Genomic DNA, 23472 nt, shown 5'->3' with positions numbered 1-23472 from the left:
AGCATCTATTAAAGTATAAACTAACACTCCTCAAGCACTGTGGAGAGAAATTTGAAAATATACTGAATTTACCCTTCAGTTTTTAAGCCAATCAGTTTCTGCAGACTGGATTCAGTTCTGAAGTTCTTTAAGTTGGCAAAAAAGATCTGAGGAAAATTAACTATGTGGTAGCAGTATAAACCCAAGACACAAGTTTGGGGTTTGTGCTCCTCTTGACATTCAGTTTGGAGCAAGAAGGGATCTTTCAGAAAACAAGAGGAAGGGAGCACAGAGATTGGAACAACAGAGAGAGAAGGAAAAAGACATAGCTCTCCATTATTTCTCTTAAGTACATTTCTCACTCCTTAGATAAATTTTTGAGGAAACACGTCGTTTCATAATAAAAAGACATAAAAAAGAACCTATGCCATGACTTTAAAGAAAAAAAATCTACATTACAGACTCCAGTAATTTAAAGTGGTGGTGTCTATTCCTTGATTCTCTGTCTCCACTGGTCACTACAGATTAGCTCTCCAGGGACAGAAGATGGAATGTGCATATCCACACAAATATGCATTTGTGTATATATATTTAATGTGCCATTCAATAGTCAGTTAATCAGTATAAAGGCTGCCTGCCTGGCAGTTCCTCTGGGTGATTCTTTGACCTTCTCTACACAACTCTGTTCCTCTGGTCATCTTGGACCACAATCTTGTAGCTGTAATTCCCTGGAATATAAACTACAGCAGGCTGATGTCCATAGCAGGACAAAGTGGCTGCATCTCAGTCCACAAAGCACAAATGTATCAATTGATAAGGACAACATAACTAAGAAATTACTCTTTAAATCTGCATATTAAAAAGTAAGGAACTGGGGGAGGTTTCCTCTTCTATAGCATAGTGAAGATCTGTTATGTTGCTGCAGCTGATTCATTTGGTGCCCCAAACAGACTGAAGGAGTTTCTAGAAGAGGTGCAGAGCTTGAATAAAAGGTTTTTAAACATATTCCCATTTTGTCTTGCTTTGAAAACCAGTGCTTTGAGCTCAAAGATTTTAAGGTGTATTTCCTTGTTCCAGGACTCACTATCCTCCTTTCCTGTGACTCCCTTCCATCAGACAGGGAACAAGCAGGAAGCAGACTGGGATCTGTAGTAGGAACCAAGTGAAGGCAGCTATCTTTTGAGCCAGCAGAAAAGCTCTCTTTAATACGATGCTAGCTGCTATTTTTAAAATTGGAAATGAGGTTAAGAATGGTTTGAAGTCATATCAGCCCTGACTAAGGCTGTCACATTGAAACAGGATGCCATGGATTCCAGAAGAGACATTACTAGACAGAAGTCATCTGTCTTCAAATACAGACTTTCCCACTTTAAGAAAACATATCCCCCAGAGGCCACTGGAAATGGAAGATGACAAGCTTTTAAAAGTGATGCTTACAAACTACTCAGTTTAGAATAAATGATATTTCCTTTCCAAACAAAAAAACCAAAACCAAAACAAAAAATAAAAAGAGAAAAGGTTTGTTTTGGAGGAATTCTATCAAGGAAAGAGCATATGAAATCAAGTCTGCTGCAATTATTCAATCATTGGAACATATCCAAACAAGAGGAAAACGATTTGCACATTAAAACTGGCATTCTTAACTGTGATTCATGTCTAAAATGGCAGGATAATCAGCAAAGGGACGCTTGTTAGTGATGTGCGTCGCCAGCCCACGCCTCTTACCTGTCATTGTACACTGGTAGTGAGAAACCACTGTTGGGGTGAAGGCTAAAAAAGAAAAAATTAGGGAAAGCAAACTGAATAAAACAAATGTGTGTACATATATTTGTGTGTAAATATTTCTACATAGATACTGTGCGTGTACCCTGAAAGCACAGGTGTGTAAGTAAGCTGGCATGATCTATTTAAAAAAAAGAAGTTAAAAAAAAAAGTCACACACAAGGGTGGCATTTCATGTGAGGGGAACAGATTTATTGCCTGTACCACGTAAATAAGCCTAAAGGAGTAGACTGTTACATTCTCTACCTAATACAGATCTAACTTTTAATATTATGCAAGTTTTTCAGGATTAATGTTAGATATTTCTGTAATTTTTTTGCAATTAAAAATAAAATATTTTTGCTACAATTAGGTACGGTGCGTGTGTTAAACCCACAGTCTGACTCCTGCAAAGGAAGAACATATCTCTCCCATGGCCTGCACTACTCTCTCTAAAGAGCTCTTTCTTCCCCTTAGTGTTTTTCTGCCACTGAACAAATGGGAGGGACAGGTATGATTAAAAACAGAAACAAGAAATTCAGGCAGGAAAACCAAACCTTGTAATTTCCAAGCTTTTCGTTGTTCTTCTTTGGCAATTTGTTCCATGTCTTTGTCGTATATGTAATCTTGACACATAAAGCAGTATATACCCCCATACAAAAGGTCTATGGCTGCAAAACAGAAGGGAAGTTGGGGAGGAGGAAAAAAGATGTGAGTTCATAAACCAGAAGGCATTTTAAAGCAGGCTTCCAAGTCAGGCACTCCTTCTTCCAAGCAGTCCACAGAAGAAGAAAAATCTGTACCTTACAATCTGGAAGGGAAAAAAAAAAAAAAAAGAGAAGAGCCCAGACATTTTTCCAGTTTCAGTGTGAGTTATTCAGTTGCTTCTGGCACAGCAAGAAAACTGTGCAGGACAACAAAGCATCAGCTGCCTTCAAGCTGTTTGTAACCCACAATTTACCTTTCAAACTCCTGAGTTACCAACAGGCATCAGGACAGTGACTGGCTACAATGCACGCAGAACCAGCACTGTAAGAGCTGATGTATGAGTTTGAACTGTCTTTTACTGAGACTTCAGCCATTTCTCTTTAAGGCCATTAAAATAATTAGGAAGCACCTAGTTAAAACACAAATGAAGGCTCAAACAGAAGACAGCATTGCAAATTCAAAGCTATTTCTCCGGGGGAAAGGTTTTCCAGGGTAGTTAATGCCACAGGATACTTCTGTCTCAATTTTTCATTTCACACACCCTTTCAGAACAAACAAATGAACACTGACCAATGTTAAAAATATTTTTCTTGCACAACCTTAAACAAAAGAAAGCCAAGAAACAAAATAAATACCTAACTGAGAAATGTCATTTTACTCCAACATATACCACAGAAAAAGTGCAAAGTAATCATAGTAAACTGCTGGTTTTCAGTACATAGACACGGAAAAAAGCCGCAATCACAGGAAAGTTAAAAATCTGTGGGCACTAACAAATTTTACTACAACACAATCTGCACCAGCAAACAGCTAAGTAATACATCACCCTTCTCCCTCCCTCCTTTCAGCTCCCTGAAAGTGTAGAGCTTTCATTTATTTTGTTATTTAATTCCTTTTTTTTCCAGATAATAGCATTATTAGAATAGCCTTACTGCAATGGAAACTTGTTTTAAACACAGGAAACCATTACCACATTAGGCAGCCTGCAAGAAACAGCATGGAATTACTCTGAAGTGCTCAATAAGGCAAACCACATGCCATGCAGCAGGAATTCTGCCATGGATCTCAGCAGGCAAACACAGGTGAAGTCTCTGAGCTGCCCTGTTAGTGGGGCAGTGCTTGTGGTGAGGACTTTTGGTGAAGTTCCTTTCTAACCCCATCTCCTCCATCCTTTACAGCCTCTACCCCCTCACAACCTGCTGGCCCTCTCCTTTAGTCTGTTTCAAGCTGTTTTTTTTTTTTTCCTTCTTCCTCTCTTTTAAAATCACCTTTTCAATGATTTTGTCAATTGTTTGTTACTTCTCCTATTATCCAATAAGCCAAATTACTTTAAACAGTTTTCATCTTGTTGATGTGCTCCATTCTTCTGTTTTGCCTGTTTGGACCACACTCAGTTTGTGGAAGATGATATGGACTGTTACCTCACGTAAACCACAAACTCAGGATTTTCATTACCTTGTGCAATGTCCCTACATCAGAATATTTCACCCTGATGCCCAGAGGACTGAATAATAATATCCTTTAGCAGAATATCTCAAAAGGAGACAAGACTCTGAGCTGTGGTGGAGGATCAGTAATGAAACATTATGCAACTGCAGGGGTGGTATATCACAACTTACAGAGTATTAGAGTTCTACAATATTTATTCCATTACTTACTGCATTACCAGTTCTGCACAGTTTTCTACAAAAAAGCTGTTTAAAATCCAAAATATGGGTTTTAAAACACAAACCCAAATATTGATCTCCACGTACTTTTAAAACGTCCCACCAAGAGGCCTCCAAATAATAAAACAGGGCTGGCATAATACTGAATAAATAGGACTCTGTGAGCACTAATAGTTACAATTTACAGAACATGTAGGCATAGCTGTGCTCAGAGGATTCCTTACTTTTCCTTTCTTCCTGGATTTACATGCCTGAGCAATAAAACAGAGATGTCAAGATCTAAACCAACAAGAGAGCAGAAGGAATTTCTGGTGTAAAGGATCAGAAAGTTTCACACAAACACTGGTGGAGTTAAAGCTGTAATTGTCCAGCACCTGATTAAGGACTCTTAAGGAAATATCCTCTCTCCAACACACTTGTGAGAACAATGCAGTTGTACATTTGCCAACACTTCCAATGTCTTTTTAATGACTGCAAGAGGTTTTGGACAAATTACCTCAAGCACCAGTGACAAGGCAGCCACACAGGCCTGGCCACAGCACGGAGGAAAGGCAGGAGTTTCTCGTGGAACCCGAACACGGCTGCTCAGGAGAAGAGTCCACTACGAAAGTTTGGGAGTTAATTGTTTCAGGTTAATGTAGTTTGATTTTTTTTCCCCTTGAAATACACCTAAACTTTCTTATGCTGGTTGTCTTGAGGGGAAGAAGAATAGAGGAGCCACTGAAGGGACTATTTTACTGGCAGAAACTCTTCCCAAGCAAGCAATTCCTTAGCACTGACTGAAGGTATACCACACCCAAAGGACAAAGTCCACACAAAACTTTCTCCCTCAAAAATGAAACAAATTTCACCTCATTGTTAGGCTAAACCATTTTTGTTTTAAACTAAAGTGCCATGAAGATTTATCCCAAACTGAAACACCTGACCAGAAAATTCCACAAAAACCATGACAGCAAAGCATGAGAATGCACGTGGCAAATTTCACCACAGGTATTTGTGTTGACATTTTGGATCACAAAACTAACAAAAAGGCCTCAAATTCATAAAAGGTTTGGGAACTACCAACCTAGGAATAATGCCCAGGTGTTCTGGGTTAACCCACTGCCAAGTCTGCCAGGATGCCCCACACGCCTCATGATGAACATCTCATTTAGGGAGCTCCTGTGGAATGGCTGCGACTCTCAACTTCCAGGATCTGCTTTTCCTAAAACTACTCCAACCCTTCTCGCAGGAAGGTACAGGGGGATGAAACCAGTGAACTTCAGTTTTAGCTTCATACACATGCAGAATTTATTACCCTTGGAAAATAAAATATACAGCCAGTAGAAATCTACCTTTTCTTTCACAAGGAAAACCAAAAACAATTTAAAAGAATCAGTGTCATTTTATTAAATTTGATCAATCTAGATTCCTGGTTTCGGAATTCAAAATACCTACTTGGTGATCACAGGCAGAGCAATTTAAGAATGAAAAGACCTCTTGGAATGTAACATTTTTCTCTGCTTTTATACCTTCTGTGCTGACAACAAGCTTCCCTTCCTTTAAAGTCTGATCTCCTTGGACTCCTTTACATACAAAATTATAAGCAGCTGCAACCCAAGAGAGGAATGAAAATATACTTTATTTTTCATTTAAAAATAAAACTATCAGCCTGGAGAAACAAGGAGGCAGCACAGAAGATCATGCAGGAATGACAACAACTTTATCTACTGGTGCAAGGAACACTAAGTTTTGAAAAACAACAGCTCTGGGGTAAAAGTTTAAATCTGGCAGCAAAAAGTCTTCAAGTTGCATCTGGGAGCCAAGTAAAGTGTTTTAGTTCAGCCCAAGTGCTTTACTTTTCCAACTATATCCACTGATGTCCTTGTGAAAATGTTAGAGACCAGAGATGATGGGAATACAACAAAAGCAGGGAAGTGTGCCACGTCCAGAGTGTGCATATCTCATCCAGGTAAAAAACCTTGGATGTTCAGCTTTTGAAAGAGCCAGGTGAACAGAACTGACTTTGCTCAGCTGGGAATGGGATACTTTACCATAATATTTGATACCATTCATCAGATAGGAGATATTTGTGAATCATGTTGTGATATCAATCTCACTTGGATCACTGGGTGGACTCAAGTAGGAAAAAAACATTCAGCAGCAACTAAGAATTCAGGTCAATTTTTACCTGTACTGAAATTAATTCCATTGTGAATTTCTGTGACTCAGTCTTGGCATATTATCAACCTCAAATCACACTCTGTGTTCCATGCAAGAAACCTGCATTTCCTTCAAGTTCTGTAACAAAGAAGGCTAAATTGGCAATTCCTTCAGACCACTTTAAGCCAACATCCAAAGCTAATTCATGCTCCCTCCCTGATTTCTCACCTTGAGTGTTAATCATTAAACCCATTCCAGGTAATTGGCTCAGGTTCCCAAGAAGTGATTTGTTAAACTTCAGCCAGTTCTCCACTGGATCTTGTCTCTGATCTATCAGCACAAAGCAGGCATCTGATTGCCTTCCCCCTGATCTACTGGCACCTGGAATCTGCACCACAGGTCAGAATTCCTGAACTGGTAAGAAGGGAGGAAAAGAGGTGGAAAAGGGACTACTCTTGCTAAATTATGATCCAGCCATTGAGAACTGCACGTATTTACTGCCTGGGAAAAAAACAAAACAAAACTAAACAAAACAAAACAAAAAAAAAAAAAACACACACACACAAAAAAAAACCAAACCCCGAACTTCCTTCTGTTGCCAAACTCTTTTAATCCACATTAAAAACTATAGTCAGAGACAAGCATTATCCTTCCCTCTCACATTCAGTATCTTCTCCTAATACTTGAGATAGAACTATTCCATTAAGTGCTGCTTTTTCGTCTTTTTTCAAACCAGGAGCCAACAGGTGAGAAGTGTTTTTGTGGCTCTGAAGTCTCCAAGATGCCTACTGGCCCCATATGGATCTAGAATTTTAAATTCATTTTGCCTGCAATTCAAACTTGGCAAGCACCCAATACTATCCTGCAAACCACTTAACACCAGGAGCCAAATGGGCAGCCCCTGTGCTGTACACTCTGTGATGGTTTAGAATATCATCCTACAACTCCATATGAATCCAAGCCAGGAAAGATACAATGAAGAAAAAATGTCCTGGTGTCCCTATGGAATCTAGATAGAAAATATGCTTTTAACTGTTAATTTTGAGGAACCACAGTGTGTCAAACCATCTTATGCTAATTTGTTATGAGTGGAATATTAATTCCAGCTCCTCGACCTCATTCAGAAATACACGGATTGTAAGCCCTATAGCAGTGGGTTTTTCTGCAGCTCAGAGTGTGTGTGTATTAAAAAACCAGCATTATGTAACAGAAAATATTCACTCAGAAAGAATACTAAAACTTCATTTGTTGTCTGCCCAGGACTTTTCAGTCCCAGTCAGAAAACTGATAAATTAATCACTGCTACGGTTTTGAGATGAACTTTATAGTACCAACCTCTCTTCTCTTTTAGAGCTACTGTTCACAGACATCTTCCTGCTTCTGCTACTCTGGGACTAAGTTACTGTGTATTTTCCTTCATTGAGCAGCTGTAGAAAAGATAAGGAAGAGACCATCAATTTTTACAAGGATAGAACCCACTAGCAGATTCCCCAGGTGCTGAACCTGATTTGGAAGGATTATTTAGGAAGATGACAGAGTATATTGATGGCACACATTAATTTAGGATAATCAAAATAGCTCCAGGAGGATTTCAAGTTACTTAGCAAACAGGCAATAGCACCAAGAGTCAAACTCCAGCCACTAAAGAGGCAGACAAGTAACACCAATCGGAAAAGAAGTTTTGGAGTCCCTGAGTTTAACTTCCAAGTAACAGTATCAGCTCTGTGTTGAACAGCAGGTTAAGAAGCACAAAATAGAAGTCATGGAAGTATTAACTAACAATGCAAGTCATTGGCACAACACACTGCTTAATCCAAAGGGCTGGCACCAGAAATGGACACATTAGAACTGCAAAAGTAAAGTATGATGATGATATTGAGAAACACACAAGAGTTTCAAAAAGAAAAGTTTAAAATTGTTCAGGTTCCCACAGGTGGGGAAAAGGAAACATCTGACAGGATCAAAAACATGAAAAATCCCAGAGGAGCTCAGTAAGGACTTTGCTCTCTCACCATTTCACGACTCCTCACAACACACACGCAGAGCCCAGTGGGAATATCAGGCTGTCCTGGAGGCTGACTGAGGGACTGAGCAATGCAGCGATGAAAGCAAGCAGCTCCTGTGGCTGGATCTTACCTCACCTACCCATCACCCACATCCACAACTCAAGGAATACATTAAATTAAGTCCAGCATTATTAATACGCATTGAACAGGGAGGCAGATTCAAGAGCACAGGTATCACTGTAAAGTCAGATTGTGAGTGCCTAATTCAGATGGTTCAGGCAGACAGAGATAGCAAGGGATGTATTTAAAACCACTCTGGAATTTGATGCTGGAGCCTCCTGAAAGACACAGCAAAGAGCTGCAAACACATCCCTGCCATGCTCAGACAGCTGTTACAGCTGAAACCCATGGTATTTCTTACAGCTGTGATTAAGTGTGCAGCTCCTGCCTGTCTCCATGGAGACTGATGTTGGCTCAGCAAAAAGTCACCAAGTGCTTTAAAATAATTCTTCTTCGTTTTGAAATCTCAAAGCACTTAACTTGTTTTTGCCTATCAGATGTTATTTTCCCAACTAAAACTGCAGCAGGAAAAGCAACCAAAGGGACTAGCAAAACTACAAAAATATTTTTAAATCTCATTTCACATACAGCTGGAAATTAAACACCAAAATATACATTAAAAAAAAACAGAGAGAAAGGAATCTCCAAAACTAGAAATCAAGCAGTCACTTGCACAATCTTCACATTATGTGTATTTGTGCACCAAGTAATTTATATTTAGTTGCAGAAGAATCCTTTTTGGGATGATTCAGTAAAGTATTTTGTGCTTTGGCTTAATTAACTCATGCCCTTTTTATCTAAAGGCTATTTCTTTTGGGATATACCTTTTCTGACACAGCCTTAATTGTCTAGTGCCAGGACAATAACCACAACAGTCCTTAAGCAAGAGCATCTTTAAGAATCTCCCTCCTCCACCATACAGTTTTGGTTCTCCTTTAAGGAAACTCAAGCTAATTCACTACAGCAGATAACAGCAAATTCTAACTTGCACAAAAAATAACTTTAATTTAAGCTTCCCAAATACATAAACAGCAGCTGAGAATGTGTGCAATTATAGAGCTTTTTTAAAAGGTTCTCCATAAATATGGTGAGTTTAGTGGTAAAAATATTACAGTGTTTATAAAGTGTCCAAAGATAAACAGGTAAATACTGTTGACAGTCTCAATTTAGCACAGTATTTTTTAAACATGAAATGTAGCCATAAACTTGTATTAGCACAAAAGGTTGTTTTTATATCTATCTATATATATAGATATATATATATACACCCACACACCCCTTTTACCAGAAATTTTTAAATTTACCTCAAATAATTTGCACTTCCACATTGGTAAAAATTCCAAAAAAAAATCACCTAATGAATTGACTTTAACAGCTCTTTGAGATCACACTCTGCAAAAAGCAATTGTAAGATGTCACCCAGGGTTGGGTTGGTATTTTCAGTTTTCAAAGAATGGCTGAGGTTGGTAGGGACCTCTGAGGTCACCTTGTCCAGCCCCTGCTCCAGCAGGGCCACCCAGCACATCCAGGCTGCCCAGGTCCATGTCCAGAAAGATTGTGAATATATTTGGGGACAGACCTTCCACCACCTCTCAGGGCAACTTGTTGCAGGCCTTGGTCACCCTCAGAGTCGCGTGATAATCAGATAGAATTTCCTGTATTTCACTTTGTCCTCCCTGCCTCCTGGACACCACTGGAGAGAGCCCAGGACACTTTTTTAACCCCTCTTTCAGGTATTTGTACCTGTTCATGAGGCTCCCCTGAGCCTCTCCTGTGAGCTGAGCAGTCCCAGAGCTCTCAGCCACACCATGATGGAATTTTCAGTACTATTTTCCAGTATTCTATTTTTCAAGACATTTACAAACTTAAACTATACCACTACTGAGCCTCATCTTTTTCTTTCTTGACACATATGGAGGAAGAAACTATAACGATCTGCTGGTTTAAATAATCTTTTCCATAAATAGTAAACTGACACGCCCATTTCTTAAGCACAGGAGTACACAGCTCTGTTGGCCTTCTGGAGCTTCTCTGTCTTCATGGAAAATACAGACAGTTTGTTCCATAAGCACTTTAGGATAAATTAAATTAGGAATGGTGGCCATGCTGGTCAAGAGGAAATTTATGCCATGAAATAATGGCTTTTTTTTTTTTCCCCTGTTTCTGACATCACTCCACCAAGACTGTATTTTAATTTGGAGAAGAATTATATCCATCCATTTTAAAACAGGATTTTAATATAGATCAGGATTTTGCATTATAACTCAAAAATATTCTGAACTATAAGGAATAGGAAATTTGAAACAAAACCAAAGGCTTTTGGTTTTGAACATGAAATAGCACCAAAGCTGACAGAACAGAAGAACTTGTTTGCCTTGAAACCAGCATTTTATGAGACTGTTGAGGGAAAGGTACTCCACATGAATTAAACTCTTCTCTTACTACTTAGGTTACTGACCCCAATAGAAAGAAGAAGCCAACATAGATAAATGAAGAAACTCCCCCCGCCTCCAAACTTCAGCAGTTTAAATAATGCTGATTGCTACTTGATTAGCCTCCTTTGTGATAGAAATGATGGGTGTTTTCCTCAGCAAGAAAAGAAGTGAACATGACCTCCTGAAGGAAAAGTTTACTGAAATAAATGTTCTAGTTCCAGGCATCAAACCCACCATTTTTAACACTTAGGAAAAAAAAGCCAAAACTCTGCCTCCTCACATTTTTATATATGACATTAATTCATAAATACCAAGATACTAAGGAAATTTTAAGCTGTGAAGATAAACTTAACAGTGATGCAACGGAAGTTTAAGCACCAAGTTTAGAATAATACCACTAAAGTAACCCAAACCCCAAATAAAATTATCTCTCTGCTTAATGAGGTAACTACAAGAAAATATCACTTTACTGGTCTGAAATGGACAGAGATAACACAGAGGATGATGAGCACCACTGGGATGAGAACTCACCTAAATTGTGTCGCTTTGTCTTCGCGTGCTCGTGAATATGTTTCTTTGTAAAGCAGCCAAAGAAGACACAGTAGAGGCAAGAGTGGAGTCTGTTCAGGTGGGCACCACACATATGACAAATGCACGACTTTGCCTGAAACAGCAAAACAGACACAGATTGTGAGTGCCAGAAACATCCCCCAGCTCAGGTAAGCGGGCACAGCTCTCATGGCCACCCTTCCCTTTCACTCTGGAATGCTGCACAACAGCAGGGAAACTGCTCTGTCCTCATGTGACGAAACCAGCAGCTGGTTTTGATACCAGATAATAATAACAGATAAAATAACAGAGAAAACACTTCCATTTGTCCAAGAGATTTTCAAGTCCTATCAGGGAGCAGGTCTCATGATTCAGATGAGCAGCAGAACCCAGGAAAAGGGGCTGCCCAGCAGGGAGGTTAAGGTGTGAAGAGGCAGGAGCTGGGGTGGTGGGACCATGGCAAGAACTCTGCTTTTTCACAGCACTGACCTACTTGATGCTCTCAAAAGCTGTAATATAACTTGAACATGAAAATATGTGTGGGTATATGATATTTCATTTCTCTGCTGGGAGATTCTGCCAGATTCCCTCATTAGATTTTTCTACATTAGTCCAAAGAACAGCGGCATAGTATCAAATCCATACCAGCTGGTTACAGAAGTTGCCTTTGCCATTCTGAGACTGGCTTTGGACCAGGAGCTGAAAGCAACAGGCTGAACTATTCCCCAAAACTACCCAGAATGGGCAGCTCTGAGGAAAGTTGCCCCAATTCATTGGAAATTAAAAAGCACACACCCCAGATATGACAGTCTGTGACAGCAATACATTTTAGCAAGTGAGGCATAAGGAACAAAAAAAGTCACTGGAAGGTTAAAAAGACGTTTTAACTCTTAATCATATTTAAAGCACTCTAAGCCAACAGCATCCAAACTCATCTCTTAGCATTAAACTAAAGTACTTCAATAATTTTTTTAATTACTCTGTTTAATAAGAGACTTAAGAGAGTTTTGAGAGTAAGTCTTTTGCTCAACCACAGTGAAAGTAATTTAGGTTCAATACCATCTGACTGGAAGTTACAGACAGGAGAAATTCCTTGTAGCAAATTCACTTTTCATCTCAGAACTGCATTCAGATCTATGTCTGAGGGCAACTGAACTTCTGTAACAGCTTAGAGCTACAAAGAACACTTAGAGGTTTGTCTGATTTCACAGCCTAATCTGAAAATACTGTTTCTTTGCTTGACAATATAGAAGGACCCTTTTCTCTTCATACTAAAAAAAATAAGAGTTGGATACTAAAATCCTAAGATATCATCTAACTCAGGCAGTGCATTTCATCAAAAACAACCCACAAAATTCTTCAGTAATATTTGCCCAGTCTGCCACGACTTAAAATTACTGCTGAATAAATGATGCACAATCTTGTTCTCTAGTCTGGCATTTTTCTCCCAGAATACTTTTGGCTTTTTAAACAAAATCACCAAAGCAGCTTGCAATATGTTGCACCATGTAATTTATTTTCAAGCTTCTACAAATTAAGACTTAAATTCTGAATCTCACATGTTGTGTATTCAAAGTTATCATAAGTTGTTAGGGGAAAATGTTGAATCGAACTCCACACACCTACAGAAAGAAATATTTTAAAGTTGGGCCAAAAAAAATTCACCACCAGCAGCACAATTTCCATCTTTAGAAAAATGCTGCAGAACTGTCAAACCGTTGCCTAACGGCCGCTCGTTGGCTGCAAAAGCTAAATAGGATCAGCCTATCTGTTAAGATTGCTGCTATGACAACAACTCCAGCAACCAGCTATTTTACTGAGCCAGATAAAAATAAATCTTTTAGCATTAAATGTATTGTAAACACATGACATAACAAGCATGTAAAAGCTGGTCATTTTAGGGTAAAAGGCAGAAAATTCATATTTTAAAGAGTTTTTATTGCAATGGAAATTAAGAGAAATTGAAGAATGTATAAGAAATTTAGTGCTAAATTGAAAGAACAGTTCAATCACCTCTTGAAGGGAAGCTATTTTATCCATATCCTTTATTTGCTCAGTATAGCTCAAGATGGCTTTTCAAAAGTTGTAAGAAAACAAGGTTAAAAGAGAGTGCGGAAAGAAATCAATATCAAAAACCATAGTGGCTATTCTTAACCAGATTAGCTGTCTCCTTGTCATCTGTCTGTGCTTTTAAACAATTTGCTAAGTTAAAACAAAGCTGCCACTCTCCTACCCCACCCCAAATAATCTAATTACTTTGTTTCATAATACTCCCACCCTGCTCACGTCTCTTGAGGCTACAGTCTAAGATGAAACAGAATACTGCAAATGAGTAATGAGAAGCAGTCAGATCCATACAGTCACCAGCTTGTTTTAAAACAGCATTCAACTTTTAAAAAAAGCAAGTTAGGTCTTGCTTATGGTCTGGATACTTTAGGGAACTCAACCAGGATTTCAGCAACAGAATCAACCTGTCACTTCTCCTCCCCCAAGATACAGGAACATCCCTTCCTTATCCAAGAGTTCTCCCCTTCCTTCACACTCTCTCCCACTATTATTCTGCTCCCTTCCTGCTTCCCTCCTGTATTATCCTCACCCCCAAGTACCCCACTCTTCATCTTTCACCCCATCATACACAATCCCTCAACTTCATGTCCCCAGCCAGTCTTCCTTCAATCCATACTAAACCTCTGTCTGTTCCCTTTATTTTTGCTCTGATATTCCAACAAACCACACACAGAAACCAGAGGAGGCCTTGAATGTTTTCCTTCTGAAAGATTATAACCACTTTTTTAAATGATAGGAAAGAATGGTCCTGCACAATATAAATGGTGTATGCCCATACAAAGAGTTGCTGATAGTTCTGACAGCATCTCAATTCCCTCTGCAGTGTTTCACCCTCTACTGATCTCCTGTGTTGCTACCAGGGCTGGGGTAACTCACAGGCCCAGACCCAGCAATGATTTTGTTCCCTCTACAGAGGAGGTTCAGCCCAGCAAAAGAGGGTGCAAACATCACAGCCAGTTCCCCTGTGTGTGTCAGGCACTGACCACCTGTAAGGCAAGGCAAGAGTCCACCTCGAAAACTGCTCTCAATGCTGTCAAGAGTCATGATACAAAATGAGTTCAAAAAGAAAGCAGCAGGCATCACTAGGTCAAAACCTAGAGTGCTGACACTCCAAATCTTCCCAAATTGTCAGAACAGCTTATTACTAGTTTACCACCAAACCATCAGAATAGCAGTGGAGAAAATGAGCACACCCACTGATGTTCTGCCCTTGCACTTCTCGGTCTGACAGCTCCTGCTCTGCTGTCCTGGGCCAGTTCAGGCTCCACCTAAAGTGAGGAGGTCACACATGGCAGGAGCATCAGTTGTTCTAAAAACACACAAACCTGTTTCAACTTCATGTAATACTGGCTCCTCACACCAACCAATGGCAGTGAAAATGGAAATAAACTATCCCTACAAAGTCAATAGTGCAGGGAAAGCAAGAGGCATCCAGTGACCTGAGCTATTACAAACTCTCCTTCCATATTTGCAGCTATTTCAGAAATAGCTTTAGAAGTACAATTTTTATTTAACTGTATATGATAAGAGGAAAACATCTTTTTAGAAGTTTTCCACTGTGGCACTTAGGAGTCTTCCCTCTTATGCTCACACTAAATATATCAAAGCACTTAGAGAACAGAGAGGTTTTTAGCTACAAGCTTATAAGCCAAAGACCTCCTACCTTTCACAGTCTACAAAACATATCCACCACAAAGGTACAGGAGAAAAGATGGTCGAGGTAACACTAACAAGACAGTGGGAGGCTTGGGAGGTTAAAAGATCATGAGGAAGGTGTTGCCACCCTGTAGGTGTTCACAAGTAACTCAAAGAAGCAGATTCCTAAGGCAGTCTTAAAGCAAACATGAGTTACGGATCCCTGCAATGTTTGATCAGGTACAAATTCATAGCATTAGGAAAGTAAAAGCTTCCCAAACCAAATCTACTTTATTTCCCCATCTTTTAAAGTAAGTCTTTTGTGTTAAACAGATATTATGTTTAGACACATCAGAAAAAAAGAGAAACTGTAATTTTCTAACATGTTATAATCGTTACTGGATGTTTTTGGTGGGTACGCTTCAATTTCCAGCCCAAACCTTCTTCAGAGACAACTTTATTCTCAGTCTGCACAGATTAAGGTGTTTGTCTACATATGCCTACCTAGAGAATACAGATGTACGTGGGAAATTCTGCCTCCGTGCCCAAGTTTGCCACCATAACCTGCTTTGTTCCCCAGGAGCAGTGTTTGTGCTCCAAAAGTGTTACCTCAGCGCTGCCAAACTATTCCTTACAAGGTTTTGCTTCAGAGGACTTGAAAGAAGGTGAAAGCAACACTTGTGTAGAGCCTTAGGAATCTGTGACAGCTCCTGCAATAAAAGTCTGCTTTCTGGAATCCTTAATCCCTTACAGACACACAAACAGAAGTGAAGACACTGATTTAAGGTTTGCAGTGTTCATTACCTTAATAGCAGACCAGGGGAAAGAAGAAAAAACAAACCCAAACCAGGAAAGTCAGAGACCTTAGACTGAAATTTTTTTATATGATGCGCAAATGCCTTCACTGGGCCACTGATCAAGACACTGAAGCAAAATTTAAACATTTCCTCACATATTCAGTGTTCCATGCCTTAATACTCACATTTTAGGAACAGTCAATCCTCTCTGGGAATTTTTGCCTATTCTATTCCCCTCGCTATGTTTAGATCACAGCCTGGACACAGAGTTTTATTTTTATTCTTATTCATTCATCTTGCAACCAATTCTCTCCCAGATCTAAAGCAGCTACAGCAGCTCATGTTGAGTGATGAACAGTGTGCTTCCCTTGGCCTATTTTTTGAAAGGAAAAAAGGACAGGTAATCACAAAAGGCCATGAAACCAAGACCCTATGGCTATTCCAAGAGTGCTGTTTCTTCTGCCCTGTGGGAGGACAGAGCCAGTATTAAAGCACAGCCAAGAGCATTTATTACTCCTGAGTACTCTGCACCTCAAGAGTAACAAAACTGGGTCAAATCTGCCTTACAACAATTCTGTCACTCCTAAGTCTGTATTTACTCCCAGACTCCCCATGCTGTGTTCCTGACACCAGTCTGTCACAAATCCATCAAATACCAGTACAGGGGCTGGGACATTTCAGAAATTTAAATAATTAAAACTTCAAAGCCATGTTCTTAGAGTTGAAGAGACAAAAAGAAGGAATTGATTCTACAGTTCTCCATGATATGGCATATAAATCACTCCTCCACAGGCTGATAGGATGATTCAGTTACTCTGAGTCAGTGCACTGCTCTGACACATCAGCTTTAAATAATTTAAAAATCAACTTAAGTATTGTTCGCTCACTTCCTGCAACCAAGTCTTAATTAGAAAGATTAGAAATGTCAATTTTGTCTTTAAAAGAACATGCCATCAATATTGCAAATTTTATTTTCAGACCCACTGATGTCAGGGGTACCCGTAAAGGTTTTATTTGTACAAGCAAAACTGTGCACTAGTTACAGAATTTTTGAGTTTGGTAAGTGCTCAGAATATCACAGGTAACTTCATAAACTGGGTTATTCTAAATGTTTGTTTAGATTGCAGCAGAACCAAAAAAAAAAAAAGGCAGAGAGGAGATGTCTACACAGCTCTCCCAGACTGAACAGGACACTTGGCTCTGACCATCTGCTTGAAGTTTGAAGACAACAATATCACAATTTATAATTAAAGATGAAATGGCCTAAGCTGTTAAATAACATCACAGTTCTCAGATGGAGTGTAAATAAAAATATACCATTATGACCATGTGAGCAGCTTGCTGCTGATTCCAGCAAGTCCTACTTCTGTCTGTAAGTGAAAAAACTGTGGAAGAGAAAAAGGAAAGCACTGAACATGCTAGAAAGCAACCTGAGGAAACTTTTTCCCCTTTCATCTGATAGGGATTACATGCATGGACAATACTCAAAAGAAATGCAACACTTATTTCTGAATTCACTCTGAAATGAAGACATGCTGTTAAATGAGAACCATGTGACAGCCAAAGTCTATCCAAGTTACAAAAACATGACTGTGGTTCAAGGGCTCTCATCACGAGAACACTGCAAGTCAATCTACAAATACATAACCCAGATGAAATTAATAATTATGTCTGGGGGCAAAACAGAGAACTGAGTAGGTGTCATTAATTCTACATACAGATTTTTCTCCAGCTCTCCTTATTCTGGATGATGTGTGCTGTTTCAAGAGATGGATATTGAATCCCTGCAATTTTTTAAGCTTCTTCCATTTTTTGTTTTACGCAAGATTCTGCAACAGGTGCAAGACTGAAATGAAACTTGGGAGAAAAAGAAGAGTTGTGCAATTTAAAAGACAGCATGAGCTAGAGGAAAAAATAGGAGGATGCTCTAAAAATGTAATTCTGCTTTTCGTGTACATAGTCACAGTAGTAAAAAGTTGTATTTCAACAAGAACAAAGCAATTCTCTGGAATTCAAATGACTATGCTGAAATTGCTTCTTTGCTTCTCCTTTGGTAGGTGCTCATCCCCTTCACCAGCATTTACAAACCTAAATGATTTCTCAAGTACTCTATTAAAAATGCAGTTAAGAGCCTATTGTGATTTTAAACCATTTAAATAATGGAACTTATTCAAATTAAAACACATGTCCTTCTACAGTAAGATTCTTTTAACAGTGGGAAGTCTATTTGCCTTGTGAAAACACAAGCTTCTTAAGGTTCAAATGCACGGCTCTTTCCCTGGATGTATACATTGCATGGATACATTCTGTGTGTTGATTTTTATCTATTTCCTGCAATGCACCACTGCAGCAGCAAATTCCACATGAGAACAAGGGGCTTGCCAAGACCGCAGCAGTGTGCGCTCAGATCGAGTGCAAAATCTATTCCTTTTCCTCCCCATTCCCCCACGTCAGCAAGTCGTGGAAATGTTTTTAAGTGTCCTAGTAGGTAATATATTGATCTCTTCTGTGAGCATGTGACTGGGGAAGCAATTCAAGGAATAAGCTAAACAGCCAAACCTGCCTGAGGCTATGCAGAGTCTTATTAAACCCTGCCCAGGCTGCAGAGTTTACTTTTTGCCCTGTGTAAAACTAAGAAAAGGGATTCTTCCTATGAAAACAGAAATGCTCTTGGGAAGTTTGCCACATTACTTCGATGGAAATACTCTAGACAGCATCCTTTCAGAAAGGAAAGAAAAAAGAAACTTCAGGATCAAAGTCCTAACAACTCCTACAGGCTCATTTGGAAAAGCACACATATTCCAGCTATCTTTTCTTTAACTGCTCTATGATAGCCTTAAATTACAGACACTTAAATAGCTCAGATCAAAGTCAGAGCAATTCTGCTGGTAGGAAAGATGGATGGGATGATGCTACAACACAGATTCTCCATGGTGTGACTTACTTGTGGGACAAATACGGCAAAAAAGACAAACAGTAGAAAAAGAGCAGCAGTAGAATGACAGAGAGCGTCTATTAGTGACTGGTGGATCTTTAAGGTCCCTTCCAACCCAAGTCACTCTGATTTTAAAAACCCCAAGGCCACACTGAATAGGGCACATCTACTGCTGATTTGTCAAAACTTGTTTCAGTTCTTATGTATGACACATGTATGAAATTAGAAATTCTGCTTGTCTAGTTCCACTTAGGATTTTATGAAGTCAGCATCTGAGTATTTATGTTCAGGAATACTCCAAGCCAACCTGCATGTTACTGCTGAGGAACAGCCAGAGAATGAAAGCAAATTCTCAATGTGCTTGCAGAGAACATGTTTGATATCCAGTAAGCTGAAGCTTGCTGTTTCCTCACACCTCAATACAAAACAAATTAATGTTACTAGAGCTAAAGAAGAGGACTTTCATTCACTACAAAACTTTATGCAAATTTGCAAGCCTGAAGTTACGGAGGTAAGATAGAGGTAGTCAAAATTGCAAGTCACCCTTTAGAGGACAAGATTTAGACAGATGGATATTCTGAACTCTACAGGCAGGTCAGCATAGAAAAAACATTATTAAAGCAATATGAGCATAAAATACGTTCTGGAAGAGAAAAATAGCTTAGATTTCTCACATTAAAACTGGTAAGATGAATGAAAGCATCTTCAGAAAAACAGCTGGGAAAGAAGCATTCTCATGACAGGGATTTACTCCTTAATTCATTTAAAGAGTTTGTAAATTGCTGCAGTCCCACAATAATATAATAAACATTAATCACAAAGTATGTAGGAAGGTGGGCGATAGATTCTCAGCAAAGAGCTTCTGTCTTTTTCCATAGAGTGCACAGCCAACTCTGTTCTAACACTTCATGATGTATTTAGAACATTAACTTGTTTTGCAAAATATGTGCATTTTACCCTCCTCCCAAAGGAATGAACTGGGAGGAAGGTGCCGATAAACTGTGACTGCCTCTCAGGATCAGGGCACAGGGAATTCTACCTCCTGTGGTTAAGGAGGGCTCAGGGAAGGGGTGCTTCCCACACAGGGAAGTTTGGAATCACATATATGGAACTGAGAAGCAACAAAAATGTCATCCAGTGTGCCCCACTGGTATCGGGACTATTAAAGACACCACTTGGTTATTATGTATTTTAACAAGGTTTCAGCTATAGGAAGAGCTGTAGGATGTAGGATGACAACATCACAGAAGCAAGTTCTGGATTCTTTCCTCACTGCAGTTTGTTGACTACACCTGAAAAGATCTGCTCTGGTTTTTTTTCCCCAGCAATATCCAAATACTCAACAACACTTTGTTTGTTTCTTTTCTTAATGTACTAATCGTGAGTATTAAGTAAAAATCCATATATTTCCTCCTCACAGCTGCCTGGAGGCCATTAATAGATTAGTTATATATTAGTGCCATTGCTTAGTCCAGGCAACCTAAACTGACAAATTCCCAAATTGACATTTTTTAAATGGAGCACACAGAAATTAATCCTGATATTTTGCACAATCTCTTCTGTAAATTACAAAAGGAGTGATACAAAAAAAAAGTTGGGTTTTTTTAAGTCACATGAAGTCTACCCTTTTTTAATAGTGCACATGCAATTGTCTGTGTCTTTCTGAGGTGTCATCCTCAGTAATTCTGCCTCCAAAAATTGACTCCAGAATCATTACCATGATTCTGATCAGTCACAATTTAATAAACATGACACAAACCTATAAGTGAATGGGGTTGACATCCAGGCCCTAAATCTGTCCACTGACATTTGTGTAAAGAAAAAAAAAAAATAAAAGAGGTCTAGAGTTTCACTGCAATGCAATTCTTCAAAAAGCAGCAAAAAGAACCAGCAGAGATTCAAACCTTCACCCTGAGCCAGCTCACACAGCTGCCTACAAGGACCAGGAGAATATTTGTGTGCAGGTCAGATGGCACTCACCCTCACAGCAATGGAAGAAGCTCCTGCTCATAGCAACTTTGAGCTATGTGAATTCACTAGAAGAAAAAATCTGCCCTTATATCTGTGAGAATAAATATATAAACAAGGTTACGGAGATATTTTGTTGGTGGTGGTTTTATTATTGTTGTTATGAGTTTGGGGTTTTTTTTTCATTTCCAAGCAGCTGCTCCATCATATTAAAAAAGCTCCACTGAAACTAACAGCCAAGCAGGAATTGGCCAGAGCTTTGTATATTTGACTAGTACTATATGAAAAATGTTCATATTCAGCTAAAAGTCAGAACAGAAACCTTATTTTCCACAAATTCATGGAGAACAAACTTCCACAACAATTCCAGTGCCACTGTTGTAGACTTGTAAACAATGACTCATGAGTATTTTGAAACAGACTTTCTATTTCCTGTATTACCTTCTAACATTTCTTCTGTTCATTCATAATTTGGATCAAATTGGAAAGATCTGGCTGAATTTCAGAGCTTTTGAACACTTTTTTATCAACTCAAGGTAGCTGCAAGACTGCAGCAACCCTGAAGGTTAACCCATCAGGAGACTCCAGCGAAGTGCTACATGTTGATGACATTCATCATCACCTACAGCAAAAGATACCAAGATTTGACAAGAACATTTTGTGCTGACCAGCCAGGCCCCACTCTCTTCACTCATCTTCTGTATTTATGAGAGAAAGTGCTAAACCCTTAACTCAACATAGACATTCCCTCCAACAAAGGCTGATCCCTTCAGCTTAGCCCCATTCACATCCCACCAGTATTATTTCCACATCTTCCTTTTTAGTAGGCTGCTTGGTTATATAATGCTGCCCATTGAAAGGAAAAATTAGTAGATTATAGTGTTGGGTTTCATTTATGGACATTGTGCTTGGTTTGTCATTTAATGTAAAAAGTGTTAGTTTCATTTAAAGCATGGCTATAAAAATTAGTTAAAACAAAACAAATGCAGACTGCAGCAGCCAGCTGGGCTCATTGGCTAGGAAAGCTTATTAGGCAAAGCACATGCTTTTAGCTAGAGCACACCTCTGCATTCCAAAAAGAAATCCCAGCAGGACAGCAAGCTTTTGCAACACCAGGATAAGAAAAGCAAGCAGAAAAACTCCCAGGCTGTTAATTACAGTGAAAGTCTATTTCATAATATCAACAGCAGATCTTTCTCCCTATTTTCCTGTCTCTTTAAAAGATGGAATAAACCAAACCCAAGGCATCTCCACTTTTTGCCATTTGACTTGCTGTTTTACAGAGAAGCCTGTCTCACCTACCCTCTGCTGTCCCAGGAAGGGGCTGGAAGGGCTGCAGAAGAAAGGGTCAAAATACAATGAAAAAGTACAGGAACTAAACCAAGCCTTCCTTATTTGATGTAAAGCATGAAAACATAATGTGGACATTATATAACCTGTTTGCGTAAACACTAGTTTCTTTCTGAATTGATTAGATTGCATGAAATTCTAAAGCTTCTATTAAAATATGAAACATGGAAATGGAAGATGATATTTCAGTTGAAGTGCTACCCAGTCCCGGTGAGATAAAACTCCATCTGCCTTTATACTACCAAATGCATCAAATCCCATGTCTTCAGGAGTATGTGAAAAGTACAACCAAAAACAAAAAAAACAAAAAAAAAAAAAAAAAAAAAAAAAAAAACCAAAAAAAAACCCACCCAAACAAATCAGAAAGCAGGACAACTCCTTAATGCTGTACCCCATAAAAGACTCATCTTACAGATCTACTGGGGATTTCCAAGAACCATGTCTGGTAACCAGTTCCAAGCAGTTGTTAGTGATCTTTCAAAAGGGGCACAGCTTTAAACCTAAATAATTGAAAATCTAAACTCAACTCTAAAAAAAAAAAATCCTAAAACTATTCCAGCTCCTGAAACTGAACAGAGTTCTGCAGAACAGGAACCATCAAGACAGAACACTTCAGACATGATGCCACCTCTTCATTCCACAGTGCATCTTTCTGTCAGTACTTCAGAACTCATAATGTGCCATTGCCTCACATTCTCACCAAATGCTCTTTAAACCAGAATACAGGAACTCAAGTTACAAGACAGCAAAGCACAATGTTTCAAGATGTCAAAGAATATCTTGAACCTACATCCAGACCAAAAATGCGTTTAAAAGTTAGTGACAAAGACCTGATTTTAAAAAGAAACACGAATGGATACAAATTCAGCAGTTTAACTCCTGCCCTTACATGAGCCAGGTCAGGGAAGTATTCAAGCACAACCCTCTCACCTTCCAGGCGATCTACAAGCCCTTATGTCTGTGCCCTGTAAGCAAGAAAAGTAACATGCTACATAATACATAACATTTGCCACCTCTTTTTTTTTTTTTGCGAAGACATTAAGGTTCCTACTAGAGATTTAATTTTCTCCACTGCCAGAGAGCTAGAACAGTACTCTGATGTAAAAGACAATTTGCTTGTCAAAGTTAATTTATTAATCCAGTTATTCTTTCATTAATCACACAGAAATTAAGGATGAAATTAAAAGATTCTCTAAGAGAGGGGAGATTTTTCAGAAACTTTACAGGCACGTTCAAGTGCTTTTCATCAGTCCTGCAAAACCATTCCCTGGCACTTCTTCCTCAGTAATGAAATAATTGAAAATAACATGCCAAAAGACTTAATCAGAGCAGGATTGCCTGACATCCCATTTCTGGTAATCAAGTGATGGCAGTGGTAACTGATGAATGAAACGAGGGGAAAGTGATACCTAC

At 39.0% G+C, this 23472-nt stretch overlaps 1 protein-coding gene across 5 annotated transcripts in view; it reads right to left on the bottom strand.

Annotated features, from left to right (window-relative positions):
- USP22 (ubiquitin specific peptidase 22) overlaps positions 1 to 23472 on the bottom strand; it is a 90302-nt gene that overhangs the window by 46422 nt on the left and 20408 nt on the right. For 2 of the 5 annotated variants that reach the window (XM_068207184.1, XM_068207181.1), the window contains exons 2-4: positions 11290 to 11422; positions 2298 to 2411; positions 1705 to 1749 (exon numbers count right to left, since the gene is read on the bottom strand). In XM_068207184.1, the coding sequence (XP_068063285.1) occupies positions 1705 to 1749; positions 2298 to 2411; positions 11290 to 11401 (271 nt within the window). In that variant the 5' untranslated portion in view covers positions 11402 to 11422. Of the gene's footprint in view, positions 1 to 1704; positions 1750 to 2297; positions 2412 to 7592; positions 7685 to 11289; positions 11423 to 23472 lie in introns of those variants that run through there. The other 3 variants (XM_068207186.1, XM_068207183.1, XM_068207185.1) reach the window with 3 other exon arrangements.

Source organism: Anomalospiza imberbis, chromosome 16 (assembly GCF_031753505.1).
Source record: "Anomalospiza imberbis isolate Cuckoo-Finch-1a 21T00152 chromosome 16, ASM3175350v1, whole genome shotgun sequence".
Lineage (NCBI taxonomy): Eukaryota > Metazoa > Chordata > Aves > Passeriformes > Viduidae > Anomalospiza > Anomalospiza imberbis.
This window is presented reverse-complemented; position numbering and strand designations above follow the sequence as displayed.